This window comes from Rattus rattus, chromosome 17 (genome assembly GCF_011064425.1).
Source record: "Rattus rattus isolate New Zealand chromosome 17, Rrattus_CSIRO_v1, whole genome shotgun sequence".
Classification (NCBI taxonomy): domain Eukaryota; kingdom Metazoa; phylum Chordata; class Mammalia; order Rodentia; family Muridae; genus Rattus; species Rattus rattus.
In genome coordinates this window covers 43,857,510-43,881,751 of record NC_046170.1, presented here as the reverse complement: position 1 = coordinate 43,881,751, position 24,242 = coordinate 43,857,510, and the positions used below count along the sequence as shown (strand labels likewise).

At 53.8% G+C, this 24,242-nt stretch overlaps 1 protein-coding gene across 1 annotated transcript in view; it reads right to left on the bottom strand.

Annotated features, from left to right (window-relative positions):
- Positions 1 to 1,870: 1,870 nt before the first annotated feature.
- Positions 1,871 to 24,242, bottom strand: part of Galnt2 (polypeptide N-acetylgalactosaminyltransferase 2) — a 112,432-nt gene continuing 90,060 nt past the window's right edge. The window contains exons 7-16 of the mRNA XM_032887406.1: positions 19,588 to 19,709; positions 17,631 to 17,718; positions 15,707 to 15,794; positions 15,189 to 15,292; positions 13,148 to 13,274; positions 10,578 to 10,670; positions 10,238 to 10,321; positions 8,987 to 9,113; positions 6,507 to 6,626; positions 1,871 to 4,360 (exon numbers count right to left, since the gene is read on the bottom strand). Of these exons, the coding sequence (XP_032743297.1) occupies positions 4,205 to 4,360; positions 6,507 to 6,626; positions 8,987 to 9,113; positions 10,238 to 10,321; positions 10,578 to 10,670; positions 13,148 to 13,274; positions 15,189 to 15,292; positions 15,707 to 15,794; positions 17,631 to 17,718; positions 19,588 to 19,709 (1,109 nt within the window). The 3' untranslated portion in view covers positions 1,871 to 4,204. The remainder of the gene's footprint in view (positions 4,361 to 6,506; positions 6,627 to 8,986; positions 9,114 to 10,237; positions 10,322 to 10,577; positions 10,671 to 13,147; positions 13,275 to 15,188; positions 15,293 to 15,706; positions 15,795 to 17,630; positions 17,719 to 19,587; positions 19,710 to 24,242) is intronic.

The window sequence follows — 24,242 nt, the reverse complement described above, 5'->3', positions numbered from 1 at the left end:
ATGGGGGATGGTTATTCCCACTTGATCTGTCACCAGATCTCAGGCCAGTTTCTGTGTGATCCATCTAGCATTCTCGTACTCAGGCAAGAGAATATTTAAAGTTAAGCCCCTCTCTGAAAGGCAGAGACAGGAAGTCACATTCTCCAACAGGGAGTGCTGAGACGCAAGTGTCCTGTCAGCCACACGGGGGCGCTCACGAGGGAGCTCTGAGGCTCAGACTAGGAGCGCTCGCCCACCCACACCAGCATAACTTCTGAGAACCACGGAGTGTTCTATCAATGACTGGAGCTTGCAGACAGCAGGTATTGTCTCTGTTCTTCTTTTTAAATATCGGTTACTTTCTATTCCATCCATTATTACAGATTTCCATTCACTCCGCATTCTATCCATTATTACAGATTTCCATTCACTCCGCATTCACTGGGGCTTTGGAATCTCCGAAGCAATGAGATAACATGTTACCTAGTGTGCTGAGAATAAGCAGGTCACTGTGTCTTTGGCATGGCTGGCTTCTTTGTGGTCCGCTACAATGTGTTTTTTGAGACTCTCCTGAGAACTCTGAACTGCCAGCAGGTACCAGAGAGGCCAAAGGCAGGGGGAGGGAGGGGCTTAGTAGGCCAGCAGTCACCCTCTCGAAACCATTATTGCTGTCCCATCCATTCTACAGTGGTGCAAACCCTTCCAACACGGTAGTCGGGGAGGCTGTGTGGCTCTGCAAACAGTTCCTTTTCTAGCCCCTGACAATTACACACGAGGTTAGTTACCCATCTGCTTCCCAAACTCCTGAGGCCCACATCCCGCCTCGAGGCAAGGGGCCCTACCTAGGAGCAGCACGACTCATGATCAGAGAGAGGTGTCTGTCCTCTGCGGGGTGGAACCTGGGAGTAGGCAGGCAGTTCAGCACTGAGCTGAAATCCGGTCTCCTGGGTTTCTTGTTCTGAGTTAGCGGGCATGTGTATTTGAACTACTTGTAGGTGTCCTGGTTTCAGGAGAACTCTCCCACTCAAGGGTAACAAGGGGCCTTCTGGGGCAAGCCAAGGGCTCTTCCCATGATCTTCGAGGCCCATGCCTTTCTGGGCCTCACTGAAATACCAGAAGAGAAACCACCCATGGCTACCCCTTCCCAAAGCTCAACTCAGCAGCTGGCTCTAATTCCCAGAGGGGCCCCCTGAATACCTATCCCAGGAGGGCCACAACCCTCCTCCCAGCTCCCAGGCTAGACCTAGGGATAGATTGCCTTTTAGAAGTGTAGTTTAGAGTCTCTTCAGATACTCCAAGGCCTCAGGACATCACTGAGTTACAAGTTACTGCCATTGTCTCTCAGACAGCCACAGAGCCACAGTTTTGGTGTCTCACATAATGAAACCAATGCAGTGTGGTCTGAGAAGGTTCGGGCATCTCCTGGCCAGTCCCTTCACTGTCTTACCATGGTCCAAACTGCAAGACAACCGGCCGGTGTTTATCTCCCTGGATACATAGCCAGTCCCATGAAGGTGTGTCAAAGACGAGTACAAGGCCAGGATGAGTGGCAGAGCCCCCATGGCTGCTGAGCAGGACCATGCATTTTAAATACTTACGTGTAAGAGATTTGGTACCTAGAGCGTGTGGGCCACGTGTTCAGGGCACAGGTCCAGGGCAAGTTAAGCCAGTGCAAGTGCATGGCAGGGGCTGGCCAGGTATCTGGCACAGCCCAACTGTCCCACGCTGCAAACGGTTGTCACTAATGCATCAAACCCGGGGGGCATAGCATCAGGGATGTGTTTTAAGGGAGCGATGAGAAACGTCAGGGCAGGCAGAAGCGAGACCTCGACTCCAACCCTCTGCCTGGTCCCACACCTCGTAGAGCGACGGAGAGAGACACAGCTGGGCATTATCTATAAAGTATCTTCTCTTTATTTAAGTTAAACAATTTCAAGGATGGTTTCCATCTATAAAATGGACAAAGCACAAGCTCTGTACAGCAGTTCTTTTTTTTTTTTAAAAATCAACTGGAAAAAAAAATTACCAAACTATATTTTGAATTTGCAAAACATACTCACAGACACCGTCATTTTCAGCTTCACGGAGACTCGAGGACCACCACAGAGGACAGCCACCATTTTGCCTGTGCGTGCCCAGGGCTCCTGGGAGTTTTTAAGTTTTTTAAAAACAGGAGTGGGAGTGTGGGAGAGCCCAGATTGACTACAAAACGATACAAGCTCAGCAAGTCGCTTTGGCACACTGTCATGTAAACATGGCTCACCCGAGGGCCTTGCCCAGACCCCTTCTGCTCGGAGCTGGGTTGAGTTGGCACCCTGGTGGCCAGACAATCAGATGGTACAAAGGTGACGAGGCCACAGGGTGGGGCGGGGTACACGTGTGGTTGGGACAGCCCATGTTGTCTCACATCTGTGGTGTCACTGACAGAAGCAGTGCAGAGGTGTCAGGGTTAGCAGCGGACATCGTGCTTGGACTGGACTCCAGCACTCTCCTGCCTCAACCCCGGCAGCTCTGCCCCTGTCCCTGTGAGTGACAGTCCTCAGAGTCTACCCAGGAAGCTGGACATGTATGGACTTAGTTAGACACGTGGGCACCCTGTCTGTTACAACGTATCTCTTGTTGCTGCTTGGCAGGGGTGAAAAGACAGAGGGTCAGCACCTGGCCAGGCCTTCGCAGAGGGTCCGTGGTCACGGTGTGCACACACGTGGAACTCCGCAAACAGAAGAAACCAGCCCCGCCCACCCCGCTTTGGGGCAGGTGGGAGGCAGAGCACTCACCTGCAGGCGCTCTGACCACCTGAAGCTCTGGTCCCCCAGATCTCTGGGACACCTGAGGTGAGCATGGGTGATGCTTTGTGGCCCCACAGGGTGTCACTTCCCCTGCACCCTCTGTGGCTGACACATGCCTAGGTCCTCCGTGTGAGTGAGCAGACCTTGTGGTCCGAACTCTACCCACAATTCCTGCCGTAGCCTGTGGACATACCCGGGGGGTGTTGCCCACACCAGGGCTACAGACACATGGGGTCCACCCACACAGGCTGAAGGGCTGCTCTTCTGTGCTCTGCCGGACGCTTGGTTAGTACCAAAGACCCAACATACAGGGTCTCAAACCACTGAGCCTAGGGATAGCATGTGACAGCTGTCCCGAGGGCCCCTGGTCTGTCACAGGGCAGTAGGGTCCTGCTGGCATCACATTAGTTAGAAGCTGTGGGGTTGAGTTTCCCTAAAGAAAAGAAATCTAACGTCAAAAGAAAACCCAAAGCAATACTTGCCAAAAGAGGTGACCTATCTAGGTTTACAGATGACAATGGGCACAAAGTGGACTTTCTAACCCAGCTGCGAACCCCTTAAACGTTGGTGCTTGTGGGCGGGGCCGACGGTTTGGGGACACCCCCGACTGGAAGAGCAGCGTGGGCAGGCTGGTGAGGCTCCAGAGGCAGAGACATGGCACCGGCACCTTCACTCTGGAAGCCCAGGCCCCTCCGTGTGGCCGGGCTGCGCTGTGGGGTTCACATGATGATGTAGGGAAAGCGTGGGGAACGGACCGTGATTCTCTGTATACGCATCTCTATTTAGTGTCCCGCCATAGAAAGTTCACGTTCAAATACAGCAAAGTATGTCAACGGAAGAGGGGACGTGGCCCCGGGGGGCCAGCTGAGCCCAGGGGCAGGGACAGGGAAAGACAAGCAAATCTGCAGGGAAAGGTCAGCTTTGTGGAAATCATTTTTTTTTTTCCTCCTTAGACAGGGTCTTGCCTGCCTCAGCCTCCTGAGTGATGGAGTTACAGGCACTGGCCGCCATGCCTGGTTCACACACATGATTTTGGACAGGTTAAAAACAAAACAAAACGAAGTGGAGATTGGCGAGTTCTCGCTGTGAGGGCGCTTGCCCCTGCTCCCTCTGTCCTCAATATAAACGTGATTGCTGCTTGTCCACTTGCTCCGGCCAGCACCGGGGCTGTCCTCTGAGGGGTGTGAGCAGGAAGCAGAAAGCGGGAGGCAGAGGCCAGCCTTGGGAGGGACCCTCTGTCCTGAGCCCCCGGGGCTCACTGCCTTCTGTACAGCTGTCAGCCCAGCTCACGCCTCGCTGAGGACTCGAGACTCAAGACTTTCAGACCATGGTGGAACACTGAGGTATATAGTTTTGCGGAAAGTTTCAGAAACATAATTATGTGATCACCAAACCGGGCCAGTGTGTGCGGGTGGACGGTGGGCCCCAGGGGCCTCTTATTGCTGCAGGTTGAGTGAGAATTTCCACTGCTGTGACAGGGCCGGGCCGCACACCTCCACACTCAGGCCTCCGCTCTTGGCAGTGCGGCTGTCCAGGCACAGGTTGCTCCCCACGTGTCGCAGTTTGGAGTTGCCTTCGATCTGCTCCCACTTCTGCAACACAGAGCACAGCAGGGGGAGGAGTTCAAGGGCAGCCTAGGGTCTGCAGGCTTCTCTTGGGCACACACCTGCCATTTCCGCCTTCTTTCTCTCTCTGCTCCCGAGTCCCTACTGCCCCCGTGCCACAGGCCCCACGTGCCACTCTTGGAGAGCATGCTACGCCACCATGCTCCTACCAAGGCTAGCACGCTCGACCAACCAACCCACCAAGTCTACCAACCCACTCAGCCATGCACAAAGGCCTAACAGCCTCAAGAGGTCTGAGGCGCCCTGACCCTGTGTAATATAAACATCTCGAACATTTACACTTTCAGTTTTTAAAGTCACACAGGCTTTCCTTTTTGTCCCCACAGCTTCTCTTTATTACCAAGGTCTATGGCTCTAATTAATACTTTATACGTGCAGTAAGGTTCCTTGGAGTATTTCTGAAAATCCCTCTGACGAGGTGGACTTCAGAGTTCCTCACTCTTGCCTCCTCTCCCCCTCTGACCGTGCAAATACGTGCACGGCTCTCTCAGCCCTTGGGCTATTTTCCACCTGGCTCATCAGATGCCAACTGTGGAAGTCAGGGGCCGTCACCCTGAGAGGGGCTCTGCCACCTGCACTGCCTCCCTCCTTCCCTCCCTGTCCCCCCTGCTGTCAGTTTGCTGGTTTCCCTTCATTGTCATGGAAAGCATGCCTAGAGCCTGACAGAGCCTGTGGAGAGAACACAGAGTCTGGCTCCTGGGGGGAGGGGCTGTCACATGTTGAAGCATCCACTAGACAGTGGGTGCTGAGAGAACAATGAAGTCACAGCTGTCCCTGGAAGGTGCTCCTCAGCGCTGGCATTGGCCTGATGGGACGCCCGCAGTGTGGCAGGTTTACTGGTGCAGCGCTCCCACATCCCCAAGACCAAGCAGCCTTCCCTGTCTTAGAATCAGTTAAGGGCCCCACAGAGGACACTGGGGCAGTGTCTCTATCGCCTTTTCCTTCTTAAAAGGCTAACAGACCAGATAAAGTCTCACTTTACCACCGACTTACGGCCCAAAGGCCTGGCTGTGTTCTAGGTAGGTCCAGGGGACAGTGGCCTTCCCTGGGTCAACATTTCCAATCTTTTTCTATAGGGTCTGACTCAAACTATACAACTACACAGACAGAGATGACTGTTTAGAGGGTGAACACAGGGTGGGCTGGGAGTGGGGACACAGCACTCAGGTACGGGGGACAGACTGGGGACCCGACCCTTTGCAAGCGTTTCTCTGACACCTAGGATCCAAACAGGAACTGGATGCTGGCTGTGGCCCCGCACCACCAACTGGTGGTGGTGGGTGGGGAACCTAGGCCTTTGCTTCCCTTTGTGCAATCAGGTGGATGGAAGGACGCTGAGCTGTGGCTCTGGCGGCCCTCGTGCCTCAGTTTCCCTCTACATTTGTCTTCTGGGGAGGGACTGTGGGAAGACTAGCTACATTCCCCCGTGGTGGGTTAGAAGGGACTGCTAATGTCTGCACTGTGATTGTCACCGCAGGGCTCAGAAAGGTGGTTTGCCCAAGATTCCCCAAGGAATAAGCCAGACAGAACCAGCTTCCAAGGCTTGTGATAAGCTCTGGTCCACGGAAGAAGCAGAGAGGTCTGAGGTGAACCTCAACTCTTGCCAAGGTGAAGACTCTGATCTCACTGTGAGCTCAGAGTAAGACACGTGCGCGCCCTGCTGTGGAGCCAGGCACCGCAGGCTGCTCCCCTTATGGCCAGGGACTGACAGGGAGCTGAGGAGATTACTGTGGCCCTGAACCTCAGGAAAACGTCACCCTACATAACTGCTAGCCATGGAGAAATGGAGTCAAAGCTCAAAGTCCACTTTCAGTAGGAGGTGGCTACCCTGCAGTAAGTCTCTGTCCACCCAGGCTCATCTCCTTAACCATTCAGATCGGAACTTTTCTAAAGTTCTGCAGGGGAAACAGGCGTTTATCACCGGGATTTTGTCCAAGGAATCACGTAATTTCAAATAAAACCCTCTGTGGCGCGAGGGAGGAAATGAGACAGGGACCATGGGACATGGTCATCCAGAGGATGAACGGCAGCCACTGGACTGCAGGTGTGAGATGGATAAGCACCCGGTCCTTGTCACTGTCAGCGCCGGGAAAGCCTGGGACCCGGGACCCACCTGTCTGCTGTCGTTCTCCCGGCAGCCCTGCAACCTGATGAGTGATCCCGGCGAGCGGTCCACCACAGTAAGGCACAGGTCCATGTGCTTCACCGACTTCTCCTTAGTCAAGGCCCATTCCTGGGAGAGACCACAAGTCAGAAGCACACCTCAAGTCAGGCTACTTGACCCAGGACGCCAGGGGTAGGTAACTGAGAGCCAGCTGGATACTCCCAGCTAAAGGACAAAGCTACACGTGGCTGCTGAGCTGGCCTTGGTAGCCGTGATGTTTTGGTGGGAAATGCGTTTGCACATGTGGGCCCAGCTGGCAGGTCTGTTCTGGGAGGCTGTGGAAATGCACACTCCCGCTGCCGCTCTGGCTGGCCCGTCTAGTCATGATGGGCTGGCTGATCTCTCAATCCAGGAGCCAAAATAAACGCACCCTCAAGTATTTCTGTCAAGTATTTGGTTAGAGAGGCAAGAAAAGTTGTTAATACAGTGACCGAAATGAGCTGTATCAAGAGTGACTGGCACACTGCGACAGCTAACTGTGTTAAGTATTTTAGCTCAAAGTGCAAGTTAGAGATCCGGTCAGCGTCGCTCTAACCCACAAGTCCTCCCACACACTCTGCTTTGGAAACAGATTTATGAGCGAAGGTGGAATTTGAGAAAACTCCATACATGATACATTGTAGCTTTCAGCGAATGTCTACATGGCTGAAGTCTGCGGGAACCTGCTGCTGGTACTCACAAAGCCCTGACTGCAGGAAGCGTCTACACATCCATGCACGGCATGGCTCCTAACTGGGTGCTCGCCATGTGCTCAACTGTCTCAAGCCTTTGCACAGGAGCTGCATGAGGGGGGTGTGTGTGTGTGTGTGTGTGTGTGTGTGTGTGTGTGTGTGTGTGTTGTGTGTGTGTGTGTGTTCGTGGTGGGGGCAGAGAAGTGGGGAGAGAGAGGATTAGAGGGTAGAAGTATAGAGACTGGGGCAAATGAGATAGGACAGACAGGTTGGAGGCAGCACTGTCCGGTCAGTCTTTCCTTGCCCTCTCTATCCCTGCCCTGGAACGGGACTGCTCCTCTCTGCTGCTGCACATTCACAGGAAGCTACTCACAGAAGAGCCTACACTGTGAGTCACGGGGCTGGGCCCTTCTGAAGACGGCCTCGCTTTCTGTCAACTGTCTCCTTGTAGATTGTGGACATAAGGTGGCCGCTTCCTCCTCGTACTCCCATGCCGTGCTGTCCCCGTGGGACGTCAGAAGGGTCCTTCTCTGTTAAGCGGTTCTGTCACCACAGTGAAGGGTGGGTGGCTTATATATAGTCTGTCTGCTCTATCCAGTGTGCTTCCTTCCAGATGTGCCAGCGTGTGGAGATGGAACTCAGTGTCCCTGGTACACTGCAGCTCCAGGACGTGGAAGTCCAGGACCCTCACTGACGCACCAATGTGTGGGCAACAGCTGGAGACATGCTTGAGTCAGAGGCGTCACGGGGACCCCTGGGCACTGAGGGGCTAGCCTGTCTTCATGTGACAAGTGTGGGAAGATGCTGGCCGGGACGGTCACGTGTGGAGACTGTGTACCTCATTATTTTAAGATGAGTAATACGCTGAACTCCAAATCTGATTCGGCTGTGCACGCGGCAGAGCCAGCCACCTTGTGCTGGTCCTTCAGCAACCTGAATTTGTCAAACATCTAAGAAAAGCTTTTAGGAGCTGCCATCCCTAAGAAGGTGTGGCCATCAGTCATTCTTCCATTTCCTCTGTGCTGCTGAGGCTAGGCTGGGAACCAGATAACAGCGTCCCATCCACACTGCCCGCACCGTGCCACCTAAAGTCCCCATCCTTGTGTCACCTGACCAACAAAGCCTCACTCTGTTAACTCAGAGGGGACTCGGTCCCGGGAGGGACACCGGCTGGTGTCACCTTTGCCTCTGGGTTCCCTCCAAGCACTGGAGCCACACATGGCAGCCCCAATTTAAATTCGGCAGAGTTAAGTAAAACGGAAGACTTAATCCAAGTAGGCACACCTTAAGAGCTCATGTGCACAGGCGCCTGCCAGCCATAGTCCTACAACATTTCTAGCACTGAAGAGAGGGGTCCTGGACCCCAGCTGCCTTTGAGGCGAGGTATCCCGGGCTGAGTGGAAAATCGTGTCAACCACCAAGCGGGCCCTGATCCTTGACCTGAGAAGACTGAAGCTGAGCACAAGCTAAGCAAGGACCTGTTAGGGACAAACATGGGTGCAGACGCAGGTCCAGTACACGGCAGTGGGTTCAGCAGGGACAACAGACAGAGCTGGTGGGAAGTCGTAGTCTAAACAACAGGTGCTGATGCCACCTCGGTATTTCCCTCACCGGCACAGCGCAGCCCACGGTGGATGAGCCGCTCGAGGCGGCATTCGATACCTGTAACATCCAGCTGGCTCCGAGGCTGCTGGTGGGGCCAGGATGTTCGCCTACCTGAGGACTCTGGGTCTGCAGGCCAGCATGCTCCCCACCTACCTGATTTCCCCCAGCGTTGTGACACTCATAAATCCCAACAACTCCATCCGCAAAGTGTCCCAAGGTGTCCAGGCAGTTGGTTCCCTGCTGTAAGGCCCCAAAGGCTATGTCCTGGTGGTCTGGAACCCTGAAAGGCATTCGTTGTAAGAGCCAAGGCCACCTCCCCAGCCCTGTGCTTCCTGTTCACCATGGCCTCTGCACATGGCCTAGACAACAGAGACAAGACGGCAGCTTTGCATCACCCAGACATGATGGCGGCCCCAGCCTCTGGATTCCTAACTCTTTAAGAGGGTTAAGTGGGCCAGGCAGGATGGCACACGCCTACGATCCCGGCATTTAGAAGGCTGAAGGGGGATTTCTGTGAGACTTTGAGGCCGGCTTGGGCTACAGAGTGAACCCGTCTCACCATCTCCAAGCAACACATGGCAAACGGGAGACGTTTCCCAACGTTCTGATAAGGGAGAGTGACTACCAAGTCGGGCTGCTGGCTGTCCCTTAGGAAGCCACTCCCGGGGTCACATCTGGCCCTTCGTATTTCTCACAGACAAGACCTTGCCCGGTAGGGCTCAGCCTGTGGGATTGGGTACGTGGTCCAGTGTACACAAATGGATGGAATGTATGGGGACCTGTGTGTTTAGGAAGGAGACGAGTCTGGCCTCACCTTTGAGAGGCACTGGCTGTGGTCTCCTGATCAAGGGCCATGCTCTAACTAACCCTCGACTGTTCTCCTTTGTGGAAATGGTGAAGTGGGCGGGTCCTTCAGGACAAGAACGACTTGGTGGCATCTGCGGCCAGAAGCCCACTGGTTTTCTAGTGGAGCCCCTGGTGCCCTCAGGACACAGCTCCTACCGCTTACAGGTGTGGAGGCAGGGCTCTGCAGAGGCTGTCTGTCCCTCACTCCCCGGTAGGAGCTGGGACACCATCACTGTTAATGCTACTCTACACTAAGAGGGCCGGAGCAGCTGATGGAGTTGTGGGAGAGGAGTGTGCTCATGGGGAGACAGCCTCTGCCTCACTAGTCCACCTTTGTCACTAGAAGGGGACAAACTAAGTCGGGGGTGCTTTGGGATTCTCCCTTCAGTGTTTCTCTCACAGAGAACAAGGGTAACTGCAAAAGACGGGGTGCCTGTGGGGCGGGGACCATGTGCTCTCCCTGGCAGCCAGGCTCACAGCAAGCACGAGGCTTCTGCAGCCTCCTTGGTCACCTTTATCCCTCAGAGGTCACAAGTGCACTCAGGCCCCAGGACTTACCTCAGCTCAGGGTAGACATTGTCTAGGTACCACTTGAAGGGCTTGCAGCCCAGCTTTTTCCTGAGCTCCAGTCTGCTCTGAATACTAGAAGAAAGAAAGATACGCTCATTCCCGAACGCTGGGAGAGTAAGGTGGCCTACATGGTATGGCACGTGCTGGCCAGCCTCGGGTGCCCATGACCTGCTGACCTCCCACCGGGACATGCTGGCACAGAGTGGAGAGCCCTGTTGACACTGCCAGGGTCCCTATAAGAAGGACAGGGTGGCAGCTATCCCCACCTGTCCCAGGGTCCCCACCCCTCCCAGGGTCCCCAGGAGAAGGACAGGGCGGCGACACTCACTTTCCATAGGGCACGTTGCGCGCAGAAGGCACCGCTGCGTAGTAGAAATGTTTGAACTCGTCCATCCAGACCTCAGCTGCTCGGCGCGTGTTCCTGAAAACAAAGTCAGCCGTCCCAAGCTGTAACCTCCATCCCCTCCCCAGAGGGAGTCACCTAACCCTGTAGGTCTGCCGGAGGAGGACAGTGCCTCAGGGGTGGCATGGTGCAGCCTCAGCTACCTCAGGGTCTGTGGGATGTGCTAGGCTGAAGCATCATCACTCAGCACGAGTCAGCCCAGGGCAGGACGGACGGCACAGACACTGACAGACATCCCTGCTATGCCTCAGGGAAGGAGCCTCAAGTGGAGACTCTGGTCATGCCAGCCTTCCACAGCGTGAGTGGACATGGTACCCTGGCATGCCGGGAAAGTGAACTAGGTTCTTCTAACCCGCTCTGCCCTCCTCGGCGGTAACATTGTGTGTAGATTAGAAATGACAGCATGAAGAAATGGGAGCACCAGGTCCTAGGTCTGGGGACGCCCACTGTCCTTAGTATATAAATGGAGCTTGCTTCCATGACGGTTAGGAAGGGCAGGGCTACTGTAGGCACAGATAGCTGCAGACCCTCTGCTTGGGTGAGGGGAGATGGGGCCTACCACGATCTTCCAAGACGAACACTGCAGGCAGTGGTCGCCCTGTAGGTGAATCATTTTCTCTGCGGTAAGGACTTTTCAATGCTGAACCTGTCACACTGTCTGAGCTGTAATTACTAAATCCATTTCCACCTGGGGCCTCCGTCTTCCCCATAAAGTGACAAATATTCCTGTTGTCCCTGAATGGGGGGGAGGGGCTGTGTTGCCACCAAGGGACAAGATATTGTAAATGTGCTCATCCTTTGGACTCCTGGTGCTGACCCCAGAAATTCACCTCCAGGTTGATAACCAGGGGTGACACACACGTGGAAATGTCCTCATTTCACAGTTTATAATGGAAAACTCGTAGCCCTGAGGGGTGTCTGAGGAGCGCATGCTCACAGCCGTGGAGGTCTGTGCACTCAGAAATGCTCAGATGGTCTTGGTGAGTCTGTGAGGAGCAGACTGCCGAGATCCAGAAGGCTCTGATATGACCACTGCCCACCTCCCTAGGCAGAGTTGAAATTGGCCAGGTGTGTCACTAGGTGGTGGTGAGAGGTAGGGGGTGGAGCCACGCCCCTAAAGTCGTCCCTGCCCTCCAAGTCCTACCTGTCCATGAGCAGCCTCTTAACATGACACTATGACCGCTTCTGTCTAAACAGGTCCAGAAACAGTCAAGTGACCGCGACTGGAGCCTCCCAAACATCCTGCAGCCTCTGACAGGCTGAGCATAGCCCACCTCAGCAGCATGGACTCCTGTGCTGCTTCCACAGGGAGCTTTGTGTCCTTAGCCTGTCAAACTTGTCCCCACCGCCTGTCCCTATTAGCCCAAGTTCTCATCCCCATGGTGCGGACAGACGAGCATTAGACGCAGTTGTCCAGCTTGTGGGTCTTCCTGTCTGCTCCCTAAGGTCCAGTTCCATACCGTCTGTCCCGTGAGGTCTAACTCACAGGTGTTTGGTTTTTGAAGACCAGGCCTGGCTGCGTAGCCTCGGCTGACTTCAAACTCATTGACATCCACCTGCTTCTGCCTTCTGAGCGCCAGGATTAAGGGTGTGTGCTACAATGTTACAATGTTAGAACTGGAAATAGCTACAATGTTAGAACTGAAAAAGATTCCAGGAAAAACCTGGCTGGACAGAGTAGCTTTTCAGTTTCCCTTTGTTTCTGAGCATCTATTGCCATCCGTGATCTGTTATGAGCCTTGATGCCTCCTGGCTGGAGTGCAGTGTGACCTGCCTTCTGATATGGTTTCAATGTCTGCTCCTCCAGAACTCAGGCTCAAATTAAGTTGCAGCGAATGACACCAAGAGAGGCAGGAGCTTGAAGCGGTGGCAGGGCCATGGGGCTCCATTGCCACTAGATTGGAACTGTTCTTCTGTGCCCCGTTCTCATTTCTTACCCTTCGCTATGTGGGGCATTGGGACGGGTTGACACCTTGGTCCCAGATGTGTCAGCACCTGGACAGTTAGCCAACGATGCTGCTCTTTATGGTAACTCAGCAGAGGCACTGTTTACTGCAGTATGTGATGGGTGGATGCGACCCTGTTCTTAGCATCGTGAGCGGTGATGTGTCACAAAACCAGGCTCTCCCTTTGGGGTTTTTGTGACTATCCCATGGTAGTCTTTCCCTGATGTCCCAGTTAGGATAACTCCAGCTATCACCCTCCCCCTGCCACATCCCCTCCTCCATGATGAGCACAGTGAGACAGCTTCTCTCACTGGAATCTTTTTTTTTTTTTTTCTTTTCTATTTTTCAGAGCTGGGGACGGAACCCAGGGCCTCTACCACTGAGCTAAATCCCCAACCCCCTCTCACTGGAATCTTATCTTGCAAGCTAGCCACTGTTCCTTTCTTTCCTCAGCTCAGGGGTCAGGCCTATCAAGGGACAATGTCCTCATAGTTCTAGGGTGTTTTCTGAGCAGACAACAGACTTCTGGTCTGGCCTTTCATGTCTTACCGAGCAAAGACAGTGCCACTGCCACCGGGAAATGTGTAGGGGTGCTGCTTCCGGAACACGTGTCCCACACGGCTGCACGGGATGATCTCCAGGCTGCCACCGCACTGCCATACTCGGAATGAGATCTCTGATAGGAAGGGAAGTTGGCAACCATCAGAATTCATAGCTGCTGTCCCCATGGTTAGCCACCTACAATGCCTCACTTTCTACTGCTGAGGGAAACCTGTGAGGGGCTGCTTCTCCAGAGCAGGATCTGGAGCTTTTATAGAGAGAGGAGACACACTGGGTGCATCCTGGATGGGCCACCTCAGTAGCACACCCAAGATCAAACTTGCATGGAAAGGACTGTGGGACAAGAGGTCTCCCAATGATGATTCTTGGTCTGGGAGCAGATGCCTCCCAGACTAAGACCACGTGCACCCCAGCAGCATCAGAACTGTCAGCTAGAGATGGGCACAGGCCACATCCCTCCACGCTATTCACTACAAACTGACCGAGTACCAGGAGGCACTGGGCTTTCCTTCCAGGGGAAAAAAGAGCCCCTGCCTATCTCTCTCATGTATCAGCAGGTCCAATCGTCAACCAAGTTCCCAGGTAGTGAGCAGGGACAGTCACCTGCCCTAATCTTAGCAAGACACACAGGAGGCTATGTCTGTCACTCTGTGCTTTCGGGTCCCTGAGATGTGGTGGCTCCAGTCACCTACATTGTGAGAGGCTCAGAGACCTTTCAGGTTCACTACCTCAAAGCCTTTCTTGCTCACAAAACTTTACCCAGGCCCACCCAAGTCCAACACGGCACTGAATCGTGGGAAGGAGACGGACTCTCCGCCCCTCCCTTCGCCTCCCCATGGAGCCAGAGCTGGAAGCGGCTTTCATCACGCTGGGCAGAGCTGTTCCGCCAGATGAAACGTCTCCACCAACTTCGACTTCAAAGGACACATTCGAGCAACAGGCTAGCTGAAGCTGCTCTTTTGAGCCAACAGGAACTATCAAAGTCTCTGTCACAAGGAAACCCACTCAAAGGGACAGCAATGTGGCCTTCCCTCCTTGTCCTGGCCCCCTCTCCTCCCAGGGCACACCCGCGTAAGGACGAAGGAAACTAAACTCTTGATAGTGAGGGGAGTGAGCTCTGAATGACAAGCACTTGAAATCAAAGGCGTCGAGCGAAACGAGAGACAAAGGCTGAACAAGCTAAGAGCCTTTTCATCCGTCACTTGAGGCACCTGCCTGCACAGACCGCCATCTGTAAAGTATTCGTGTAGCATTCCTGGGCAAACATGATCTCCAGGGGTCATTTTTTAAAAAAAGAAATTATTCCAAAAAGTAGTAGGGAAGGGTCTGAATATCAGGGCCCATCCATGTGACACTCATGACTCAGCCAGACCCAGAGCTGCCCAACCCCATCAGCAACCCACAGTTTACCAGCGCCATGGCAACGGCTTATTTCTCAGTATTAGAGGCATGTATTCATGACCCAGGTCAAAGGGGGTGACCTGACAGGAGCCACATGTCTTACTGTCATCCCCATGGTCAGGTGTGTGCACACATGTGTGCACACGTGTGTGTGTGTGTGTGTGTGCTCACGTGTGTGTGTATGTGTGTGTGTGTATGTGTGTGTGTGTGTGTGTGTGTGTGTGTGTGTGTGTGTGTGAGTGTGTGTGTGTGTGTGTGTGTGTGTGTGTGTGTGTGTGTGTGTGTGTGTGTGTGTGTGTGTGTGTGTGTGTGTGTGTGTGGGTGTGTGTGTGTGGGTGTGTGTGTGTGAGTGTGTGTGTGTGCGTGTGTGTGTACGCGTGGGTGTGTGTGTGTGTGCGTGTGTGCACACGTGTGTGTGTGTGTGTGTGTGTGTGTGTGTGTGTGTGTGTGTGTGTGTGTGCAGGAGCTGGTTTGTCTACTGAGTGGTTAGCTGCTCTGGGCCTCCCTAAATGTTGACACGACACCCTGCCTCCCACTCTTTACCATGGTGGAGCTGGGGCCCTGAGCAGGGCCAGGGTGAGGGGAAAATGGGAGGGGGAGGGGTGTGGAGGGGGCGGGGCGCACATACCCAGGTTCTCTCCTCCCCACACGTCCATCATCATGTCATACTTCCCCAGCTCTTCGAAATAGAGCTTGTCCATCACGAAGAGGCCGCCAGCGATCATAGGGGTTCTGACAAGAGGGAGCAAGGGCAAGGTTAGGTCATGTCACAGGCTGGACCTCCGTCCTCTGCTGTACTCTAAGGGGTCTTTCATTTCCCCACTGGCCCTTGGTCACTGCTTGGGGTCCCACGGAGGCTTTTACATGCCTCGACTTATAAGGTAATTCTAGGAACCGCGGAAGTAACACTTAAGGCCACAGCACGCAGTTCCGCTCTGCTACAGAGAACATTACGCCGCCGGAAACAGGAGCCAACACAGAACCAGCAGAGAGGCCTTGTAAGCAGGCAACTGAGGAAAAGGACCTAAAGTCCCTCACTGTGTGACCTCACTGTGGCAGATGCTGGCCTTGAGGGGAGGTCAGGGACCCAGAGGGCAGGACACACAGGGCTGCAGGGGCTGGACTCTCCCAGGAGGCTGCACTCACTTTATAGGGGCAACTGGGTTGCCCTGCCGGGATCTCCTCTGCTCAGGTGTCATGTAATCCCACTTGAACACCAAGTTCCAGTCAAAACCTGCAGCCCAGAAAAGAATGGCGATGAGAAGAAACAGCCGCTCACGCATGGCCGTCCTACCCTAGTAGGCTTGACGAGGAATACACGAGGATAGAACTCACTGCCAACCAACCAAACAACCAAAATCGGGAGAAGAGGAGGAGGGGGGGGGGAGGGGGGGAGGGGAGGGGAGAGCCGGGTGACTGGGTGGGTATGGAGCACAGTGAAATCTCCCCAGCCTTCCAAAGCAAACAGAGCTGAGTTTTCCTCTAACCCCCACCCCCCAAACTACAGGTGTGTCTGTTGTCTGTGTGCAGTTATGTGCACATGGGTGTTGGTGTTCGTGGAGTCAAGGGAGAGGGTGGAGCTGGGGTTACAGGTTGCCTCAAGTGAGCGCTAACAACTGCACTCTGGCCCTCTGAAGTGCAGTGCAAGTTCCTGAACCCTGAACCAGCTTCCCTGTCCCTCTATCCCTCTAACCTTTGCTTTCCTGCCCTTTTCTTTCTTTTTTCCTTTCCTTTCCTCTTTCTTTCTTTCTTTTCTTTTTTTGAGGTAGGGTATAGCTATATAGCCCAGGTTAGTCTTGAACTTGTAAGTCCTCCTGCCTCAACCTCCTGAGCTCTGGGACTGCACACAGGTGCCACCATTCAAATGTAAGAACAAATGTGAAACACGAGGACTGGTGTCTGGGCGATGCCACTGCATCTGCAGGGGCTGTGCACACAGGCCTGGGGACCTGGGTCAGGGCTGTGCACACAGGCCTGGGGACCTGGGTCAGAGCTAGGTGAATCACAACTGGCTCCCAGAACCACAGTGCAGCACTTAGTGCCTCTGTGGGCCCCATGGGTCTTCAGGTCTGGACCAGGACCTTTCGGGGCCCATGACTTTAAACTGCTCCCAAGTGACCTAAGATCTGACACGCTGAGTCTCTTGGCGCAGGTCTGTAATCCTGGCCCTGCTTATGAGAGCTGCTAAGGCAGGAGGAGTGGGGTTCTAGGCCAGCTTAGCTCCCTAGGCCACCACCCTGCCTCTTGGTATTTGTGAGTTAGGGGCCAGAGCAGGCAGCAGAGTAACCTGCTTCACCTCGTGTGGAGCAGCGACTCCACACAAGTGTTTACTGCAGTCTCCCTCCACCAGGGAAGCAGTACAGCCTCAACAATCCTTAAGAAGTAAAGGAGAAGCTTGAACAAATTTCTCTTGGGTCCCTGGAGGGGGACCAGAGGGTAACATTTGTTGGCTGTGTGGCCCTACAAGACACTGGTCCATTCACACAAAGGCCACCCAGTGGTGAAGCAGGCTGTGGCTGGGCACTAGGAAGGGAGGGCCAGCGTCCAAGCTTGAGCACAAAGGTGGGACTGGTGCCCGATGGGTGGGCGGTGAGGGGCCAGCAGCAGGATGGCACGACTCCAGGGTGGCAAACTGGCAGGTTGGCTGGGCATGCAGGCTACGAGAGGAAGCCTGGCCCTGGCAGGGGGCACAGAGATGGGTTCTAGGCCCAGGAAGCCAATCCTTGGCTTTGTGGGGTGTTTCAGGCCCTGTCTCTTGCTGCCCCAGCTCTGGAGCCGCTCGGGACAGCTCACCAGTGGGTAGAGCCAAGAGAGAGAGAGAGAGAGAGAGAGAGAGAGAGAGAGAGAGAGAGAGAGAGAGTGAGTGTGTGTGTGTGTGTGTGTGTATGTGTTTGGTGGTGTGGTGCTGCCAGGGAAGCTGGGCCCGTCCTTTCTGTGAGGTACCAGCCAGAGCCCACACCACAATGTGAGCCCCACTGTTGCTGTTGCTGCGGACCATGGGGCAGCAGTGGTCAGAGGCCCAACCAGCCAGAACAAGCCAGCAGGTGGGCTGATCAGGGCTGACACTTACCACCCTTGAGGTCAGCAGAGGCGCCCACATACTGGAAGTTGTCCATGTTAATGACATCGATAATGGGGGATACAACCCGGGTCCTGTCCTGAGAGGGGCAAAGGAAGGAAACATACTTGTTACGACCACAGCAAAGCAAGAGCCGCCATCCCAGCAGGCCTTTCCAGCAGACGCCACTGTCCTGAGGCGTGCAGGATGGTGGCATGGGAGGGGACAGCTGACTGTACATTTCTGCCGCCTCTTCTCCCAGCCACAGACCCAGGCTGTGCAGTGGCCCCGAGTCCTGAATTTCAACCGTGGGTAGATCTTGGTGTCACAGAACCAAGCACAGCCACTTTATGCCTGTCACCCTCTCGTGAGCTGCACTGGTGAACCTCAAGAAGGAACTTGTGGCTGAAGTGCCCACACTACACAGCCAGCCGTGATTTATGGGTACAGGTGGCGTGAGAGGGAGGAGGCCACCATCACCTCCACAGCGGCTGGCTGGAGTTTCCAACCTCGACTCTGTGATTGAACCAACCACGGCTGCCTTCCACAGTGCCAGTGCCGAGAGCAAACTTGAGATCTGTGACCTCTTCTGACCTTCCTACTCAGCTCTGCCTCCTGCTGACTGTTCGTGAGAGAGAGGGTGGGTGTGGGGTCCTTGAGTTACTTAAAGAATGCTTGTTAGCTGAAGGACCAGGAAGTTCCCCACAGGATGAGCAGAGCTCAGAAGCGCTCTTCAGGGGCATTCCAGAGCCCCGCCCCTCCTGCTTGCAGGTTGACAGGGAAACAAGATTTGGGCCATGGAGAACAGAGAGCATCATTCCGGAGACCACGCCACTGTCCCCATCAAGCTGGCCCCAGATAGGCCAGATCAATCTGCTTCACATTCCTCCTGATGAGAAGAAAATCCCAGGAACCCATCACGTGGGCCCCTCCCTCCTCGGCTGGCCAACCTGGGGTGGGGGGCACATGGTAGGGATGGGTACACAGGCGCGTGTGTTAGTGAGGGGCCCAGTGGCAGCCCTGCCTCCTGTGTGAGTCTGGATGTGACCGACGACCCCTGAGGCCCAGTCTCCTCACTTAGGAGGAGGGAGAGCACCTGAGAGCCACCTGAGCCCAGTGAGGGCAGAGATGGCGCCTCTGGCAGCCCTGGGTTGCTCAGTATTTTGTGACTTGCTGCTGCTGCTACGTGTGCTGTGGTGGCAGGCGGAGCGTCCTGTCCTGTTCCCTTTCCTTCCATTTGCTTCATTGCCCTGGGGGGGCACTTTCATAGCAGCAAGGGAAAGAAAGTCAAGGAGACAAGCAGAAGGCAAGAAAAATAACACCGGGCTAAGCATAGCACCATGGAGGACTTCCAGAACGTTCCCGAGCATGGCCAAAGGTCACGTGACAAGCCCACCAGAGCATTCTGGTAGCTTGTTTGCTTCTCTCTGTAGGCCTAGTGCAGCTGATTAATCTGTCCTTAAACAGGATAGAGGAGTATCCCACAGCCGACCAGGTCTCCTCTCAGACATCCCACCACATGGCACTCCTGCTAGCCATATTATCTTCCTTCGTTTGAGCATGTGTGTGTGTGTGTATGTGTGTGTGCATGCTTGTGTGTATGTGCATGTGTGTATGCATGCACATGCATGTGTGTATGCATGCGTGTCCATGCTTGTGTGTGTAATGCCCCTGCATGCTTGTATGTTATGTGTGTATGCATGTGTGTGCATGCTTGTATGTGTGTATGAACACATGTGTATATGCCTGCATGTGCATGCTCGTATGTGTGTGTGTGTGTGTGTGTGGTCTCCCATGACAGCTACCTCTTCTTTCCAGGCTCTGCCAGCTCCATGGAAGCTGTCTTCTTTGGTTGCAGTGATGGCTCTGCACCAATGGGACATAGTGAAACAATGTCTGGGGCATCACATCTTTCCTAGTGACAATAAAGTGTGTATGCAGCACACACCCTCTGTGTGACGAGGCTCACCTCAGCAACCCGTTCCAAGAGCGGCTCCAGCCATCGCTCGTTACACTCGCAGTGACTGTCGAGGAAGGTCAGGACCTTGGCCTGGGCGGCGTCGGCACCCCGGACCCGAGAGCGCATTAGACCTGTGGAGATAAATCAAAGCGCATTGAGGGGCGAGAGCTCCACCTGAGAGCTGGCCTGGCACAGCCAGCAGCCTGTGTCCCGTCACGGAGGAGCTGTACGACAGCTGTGGGTGAACAGCCCAGCAGTCACTGGGCAGATCCCCATTGGGACTTCAAACGGCTCATCAGGTGACAGGAAAGAAAACTTTCCTAAGGCCACTGTCCCCAAAAGGCCTTCCTTCACCTAACAGAAGTCACCCACAGGATGACTCGGAAGCACCCTGCTGTCATGGCTCCAGGTCCCTACTTGGCTAGGATAGGAAAAGCATCCCTCCACACCCTGAGAGCTAATGGTGCCAGGTCTGCAGCTGCATCGCAGACAAAACCCTGTGAGGCAGAGATGTAAAATTGGGTCATGTTTGGCCCCATTCTGCACGAACGGCTTGTGGTTGGTCATCACAGGTACTTCACGAACAGTTTTGTCATCAGCCACGTACGGAGCCTAGAGACGCTCTACACCTGACGGGATGCGGCTCCTTACAATGGGCAAGGATGGGCATTAAGTTCCTTTATATACAAGAAAAGTGGATTTTCAATGACTCTTATTAACTGTATGCTACATCAGGGCAAAAAGACGAGGTTTCCAACTCCAAGCCATACAGACCCTTGGCTCAGGTAACCGATACAATTGTGGAGCTGGACGTAGTGGGAACTGTCTGAAAGGGCTTCCCAGAAGTCACTCAAAGAGGAAACTTGAGTGGAATCAATGCCTGAACTCAGGAACGGCAGAGTGAGACCCAGGTCCTCATGGGCTTGCCCTCTCTTCCCAGGGTACCCTCCCCTCTGATGTGGTGCAGTCCTCTCAGCTTGAGGTGCCAGCAGACCAAGGGCAAGACTTCTACTGCGGTTGGGAAGGGAAAGAAGGCAGCCCCCAACCTGGTGATGAGCCCCAGAAGCCTGTGGCCAACAACTCTGACAACCCCTGGCTCAGGTGGCCACAGGAACAGAACAGCCCAAGGACAGCTATGGCTAGAGGAGTCGAGGCCTCGGCTGCTCCCTACTCCAATGGACACAGGGCTGGGGATTTGAGCCTTGCCAAGTAAACAAAGTCTGAAAACACCTCTGTCCTCCTACAGAGATTGCAGATTTTGTAACGAGGGATCTGCCCAGAACACACTTGTGCAGACAAGCACACAGAAGCACCTTTGTCCAAGTCTTCAGTGTCTGACTGAGATATTAAGCCCACCACCTCTGCACACGAGCTCACACGTTAAGCCTTGGTCCCCAGCTGGTGGCCGCCAGTCTTACCAGTGAATAAATAACCCATCCTTCTCAAACTTGGTGGCACCGTGGGAGGACACGGGTCAGTAGAAGGGCACAACTGCCCAGTCCTGTCTCTCTCCTGCTTCCTGAGTGCTACTGAGGTGAGCAGCCCTGCCACACTACTGTCTTCTACATGGGGATGTTAGGCCTGACCTCAGGCCTAAGAGACAGGACCAAGACTGAAAGCCCTAAGCTATGAGCCAAACAAGCCTTTCCGTCTGCACTTCTTTTTCTAGGTATTCTGTCTCAGAGGGGAAGAACATAGCTGCTAACTGCACTTCCCTGCAGATCAACAGTTAACACTCTTGTTGGGGGCGGGGATAAAACAACTCAGACTGTTTACATCACTTCACTCAGAACACCCATCAAACATTGAAACATCAGGAGGCAGGAGTAGTGGGAGAATGTGGACCACACCCAAGGGGGGAAAAGTCCTCAGCTGAAAGTCACCCTGAGCCAACTCAGATGCTGGAATGAAGAGACGGAGATTTAAAAGTGGCCGTGACTATGTTCAAGAACTCATGGGAAACGATGGTGCTAATGAGTGGACAGGTTAAAACCTTGGCCGAAGAGTCAAATTCCACACTTGAAGAGTGAAATTATCTCCAATGGAAAACTTACTGAGTGATCTTCAAGGCAGAGTGGAGCTGGAAGGAGGACCGGGGAGCTTGGGGACAGTCAACAGAAATAAGAGCGCCCAGGGAACAGAAACCAAATATAGGAGGGAAAGGCTTAGGGGTCTGAGACGATGGGGAGTGGTTCTGTGCGGCTGGAGCTGAAAAGAGACACTGGACGACCCTCAGGACATGATGGTCAACCGTTTCCTGAATCTGTGAGACACCGACTTATATATCAGAGGGATTTGGACAAACCTGAAGCAGGATAAATATAAAAAACAAGGGCTAGGAGGAGCAAATCTGGCTGCAGAGCTGTCAATCAGGGCTGCTGGTGCCAACAACCTGTCCTGTGCAAGGCACAACAATACATAGTATGACTGCGTTCTGAAAGAGAAACAGCTGGGAAAATGGCCCAGTGGTTAAAAAGCACGCTCTGTGCAGAAGACTGGGGTTCAGCTCCCAACACCCATGCCAGGCAGCTTTCAATCATGTGTAGCTTCAGCTCTGGGGAATTGGGTGTTCTCTTCTAGTCTCTGAGGAAACAGACAGATGAACGGACGGACAGACGGACACACACACACACACACAGAGAGAGAGAGAGAGAGAGAGAGAGAGAGAGAGAGAGAGAGAGAGAGAGAGAGAAAAGGAGAAGACAGAAGACAGAGGCAGACCTTGCAACAGCATTTTAAAGAGCTGAAAGGAACTGTCGGTCAAGTCTCTAGGCGGAGAAAACACCCTTTAATAACAAAGGACAAAGAGTCTTCTGATAAAGAAGCTGAAGGGAGAGTCCTGAAAGGAAGGAAGTGTCTGGTCTGGGGGGCAAACACCACCTACAGGGATGGGAACGTGTGGAAGGGAGCAGCGGACTTGGGTGGGGCGGGCAGAGTCTTGTAGCCCACCTCTCTACTCTATTAACTTCTTCTTCAAAAAAAAAAAATAACCGAGGGTCTGAGGAGAGATGTGTAACATTGTATCATGTGCATTATAGAGTCTACAACTTAACAGATGAAAGGTGGCAGCCATGGTACAGGGAGCAGGTCAGGACAGGGGCAGGGAGGGCAGGGGAGAGGGAGGGGAGACTGGAGGCTCTCACGGCTTAGCAACAGCACCAAAGGCAAGCCTACAGTCACAAGCTGGATCTGTGATTCCTTAGAGGGGCTACAGACTCGGCCCCTCAGGACCACATTCTCCCCTGCTAAATCTCTGTCGCCTGTGCCACGGCTGACTCGTGCGTGGAGCTCGACATTGGTGCACGCACACAGCTCGGTCGTGCATCTCAGAATCGTGTGCTTCTCTGATCAGAGGTCACACACACTTCTGGGCCAGCCAGGCCATGATCTGGCTTCTGCGGTCTCACCACCTGACATAGCACAGAGTGCGGGCGCAGGCGCATTCCAAAAGAGCAATTAGCTAAAGTAAGGCAGGGGCTAACCTGTGGGTGGGCTGTTCTGAGTTCTCGCCAGCTCAACTGAGTCATCGGTTATCCACCACCAACATGAGATGCAGAGTTTTCGGTCCCTCCCCCCTCCCTTCTCTCCCCTCCCCCCAACTTTTGCTTTCTTGTTTTAGTCCCTGCTGGCCTTTTCCTTTTCAGACAGTAGAGTGGGGTAAAAGCTGAGTTGAAGCCAGTTATTTGGTAGGCTGTTTGGGGAATACATGCTCTTGGGTTCACTACTGGCTTGAGCCCTTGGCCAACCTGCTCAGAGTAAGGAAGGCTTCGCTGTCTGTGTGAGCTGCAGGCTGGGCTTGGGTAGCCATGGGCCTAGCCACTGCCCTGATTAGCGTCCAGTGAGCCTTCTGTTGCTTATGACCCCTTGCCTCTGCTTTTCTTGGTTTTTGTGAGATTCTTTTTTTTTTTCCTTCTGCCCCAACTGAGGACTGTCCTCCTCCGCAAGGCCTCACTTCCCTTGTGCCACTCAGTGAGCCTCCTCTGAGTGACATCCAAGTCTCTGAGCCCTCCACGACTGAAGTGCCGCCCTGTCAGCTCTAGCCTGCACGGCAGTTTCACGTCTGTATTTATTTGCAAAATTAAAAAGCAAGTGCCGGAGGGGCAGGAATAATAACTGTCTCGTGTTATCCTTGCATTCTCTAGTGTCTAGCACGTGCAAAGCAATATTGTTTAATAAATGATTTGTTTGTTATTTTTACTTTTTTTTTTTTTTAAGATCTTGGGGTGGGGGGGTGGAGAGATGGCTTAGTGGTTAAGAGCACTCACTGCTTTCCCACGGGATGCCCTATTCTGGTTTCCATGGGTACCTGCACATGTAGCCTACCCACACACAGATGCACACACACATACACACACACACACACACACACACACACACACACACGTAATATTTAAATATTTAAAAACAAAAGACTCGTGCTGGGCTGGAGAATTGGCCCAGCAGTCAAGAGCAGTGGCTGTGTTTCCAGAGAACCTGGTTTGATTTGCAGCACCCACACGGTGGCTCACTACTGTCTGTGACTCCAGCTCTAGGGGATCTGACATCCTCTTCTGGCCTCTGTAGGCACCAAGCTTGAATGCAGTACACAGACATGCACTCAGGGAAAAACACCCACATACATAAAGTGGAAAAAATGAGGAAGAGGAAAGAGAGGAAAGAAAAAA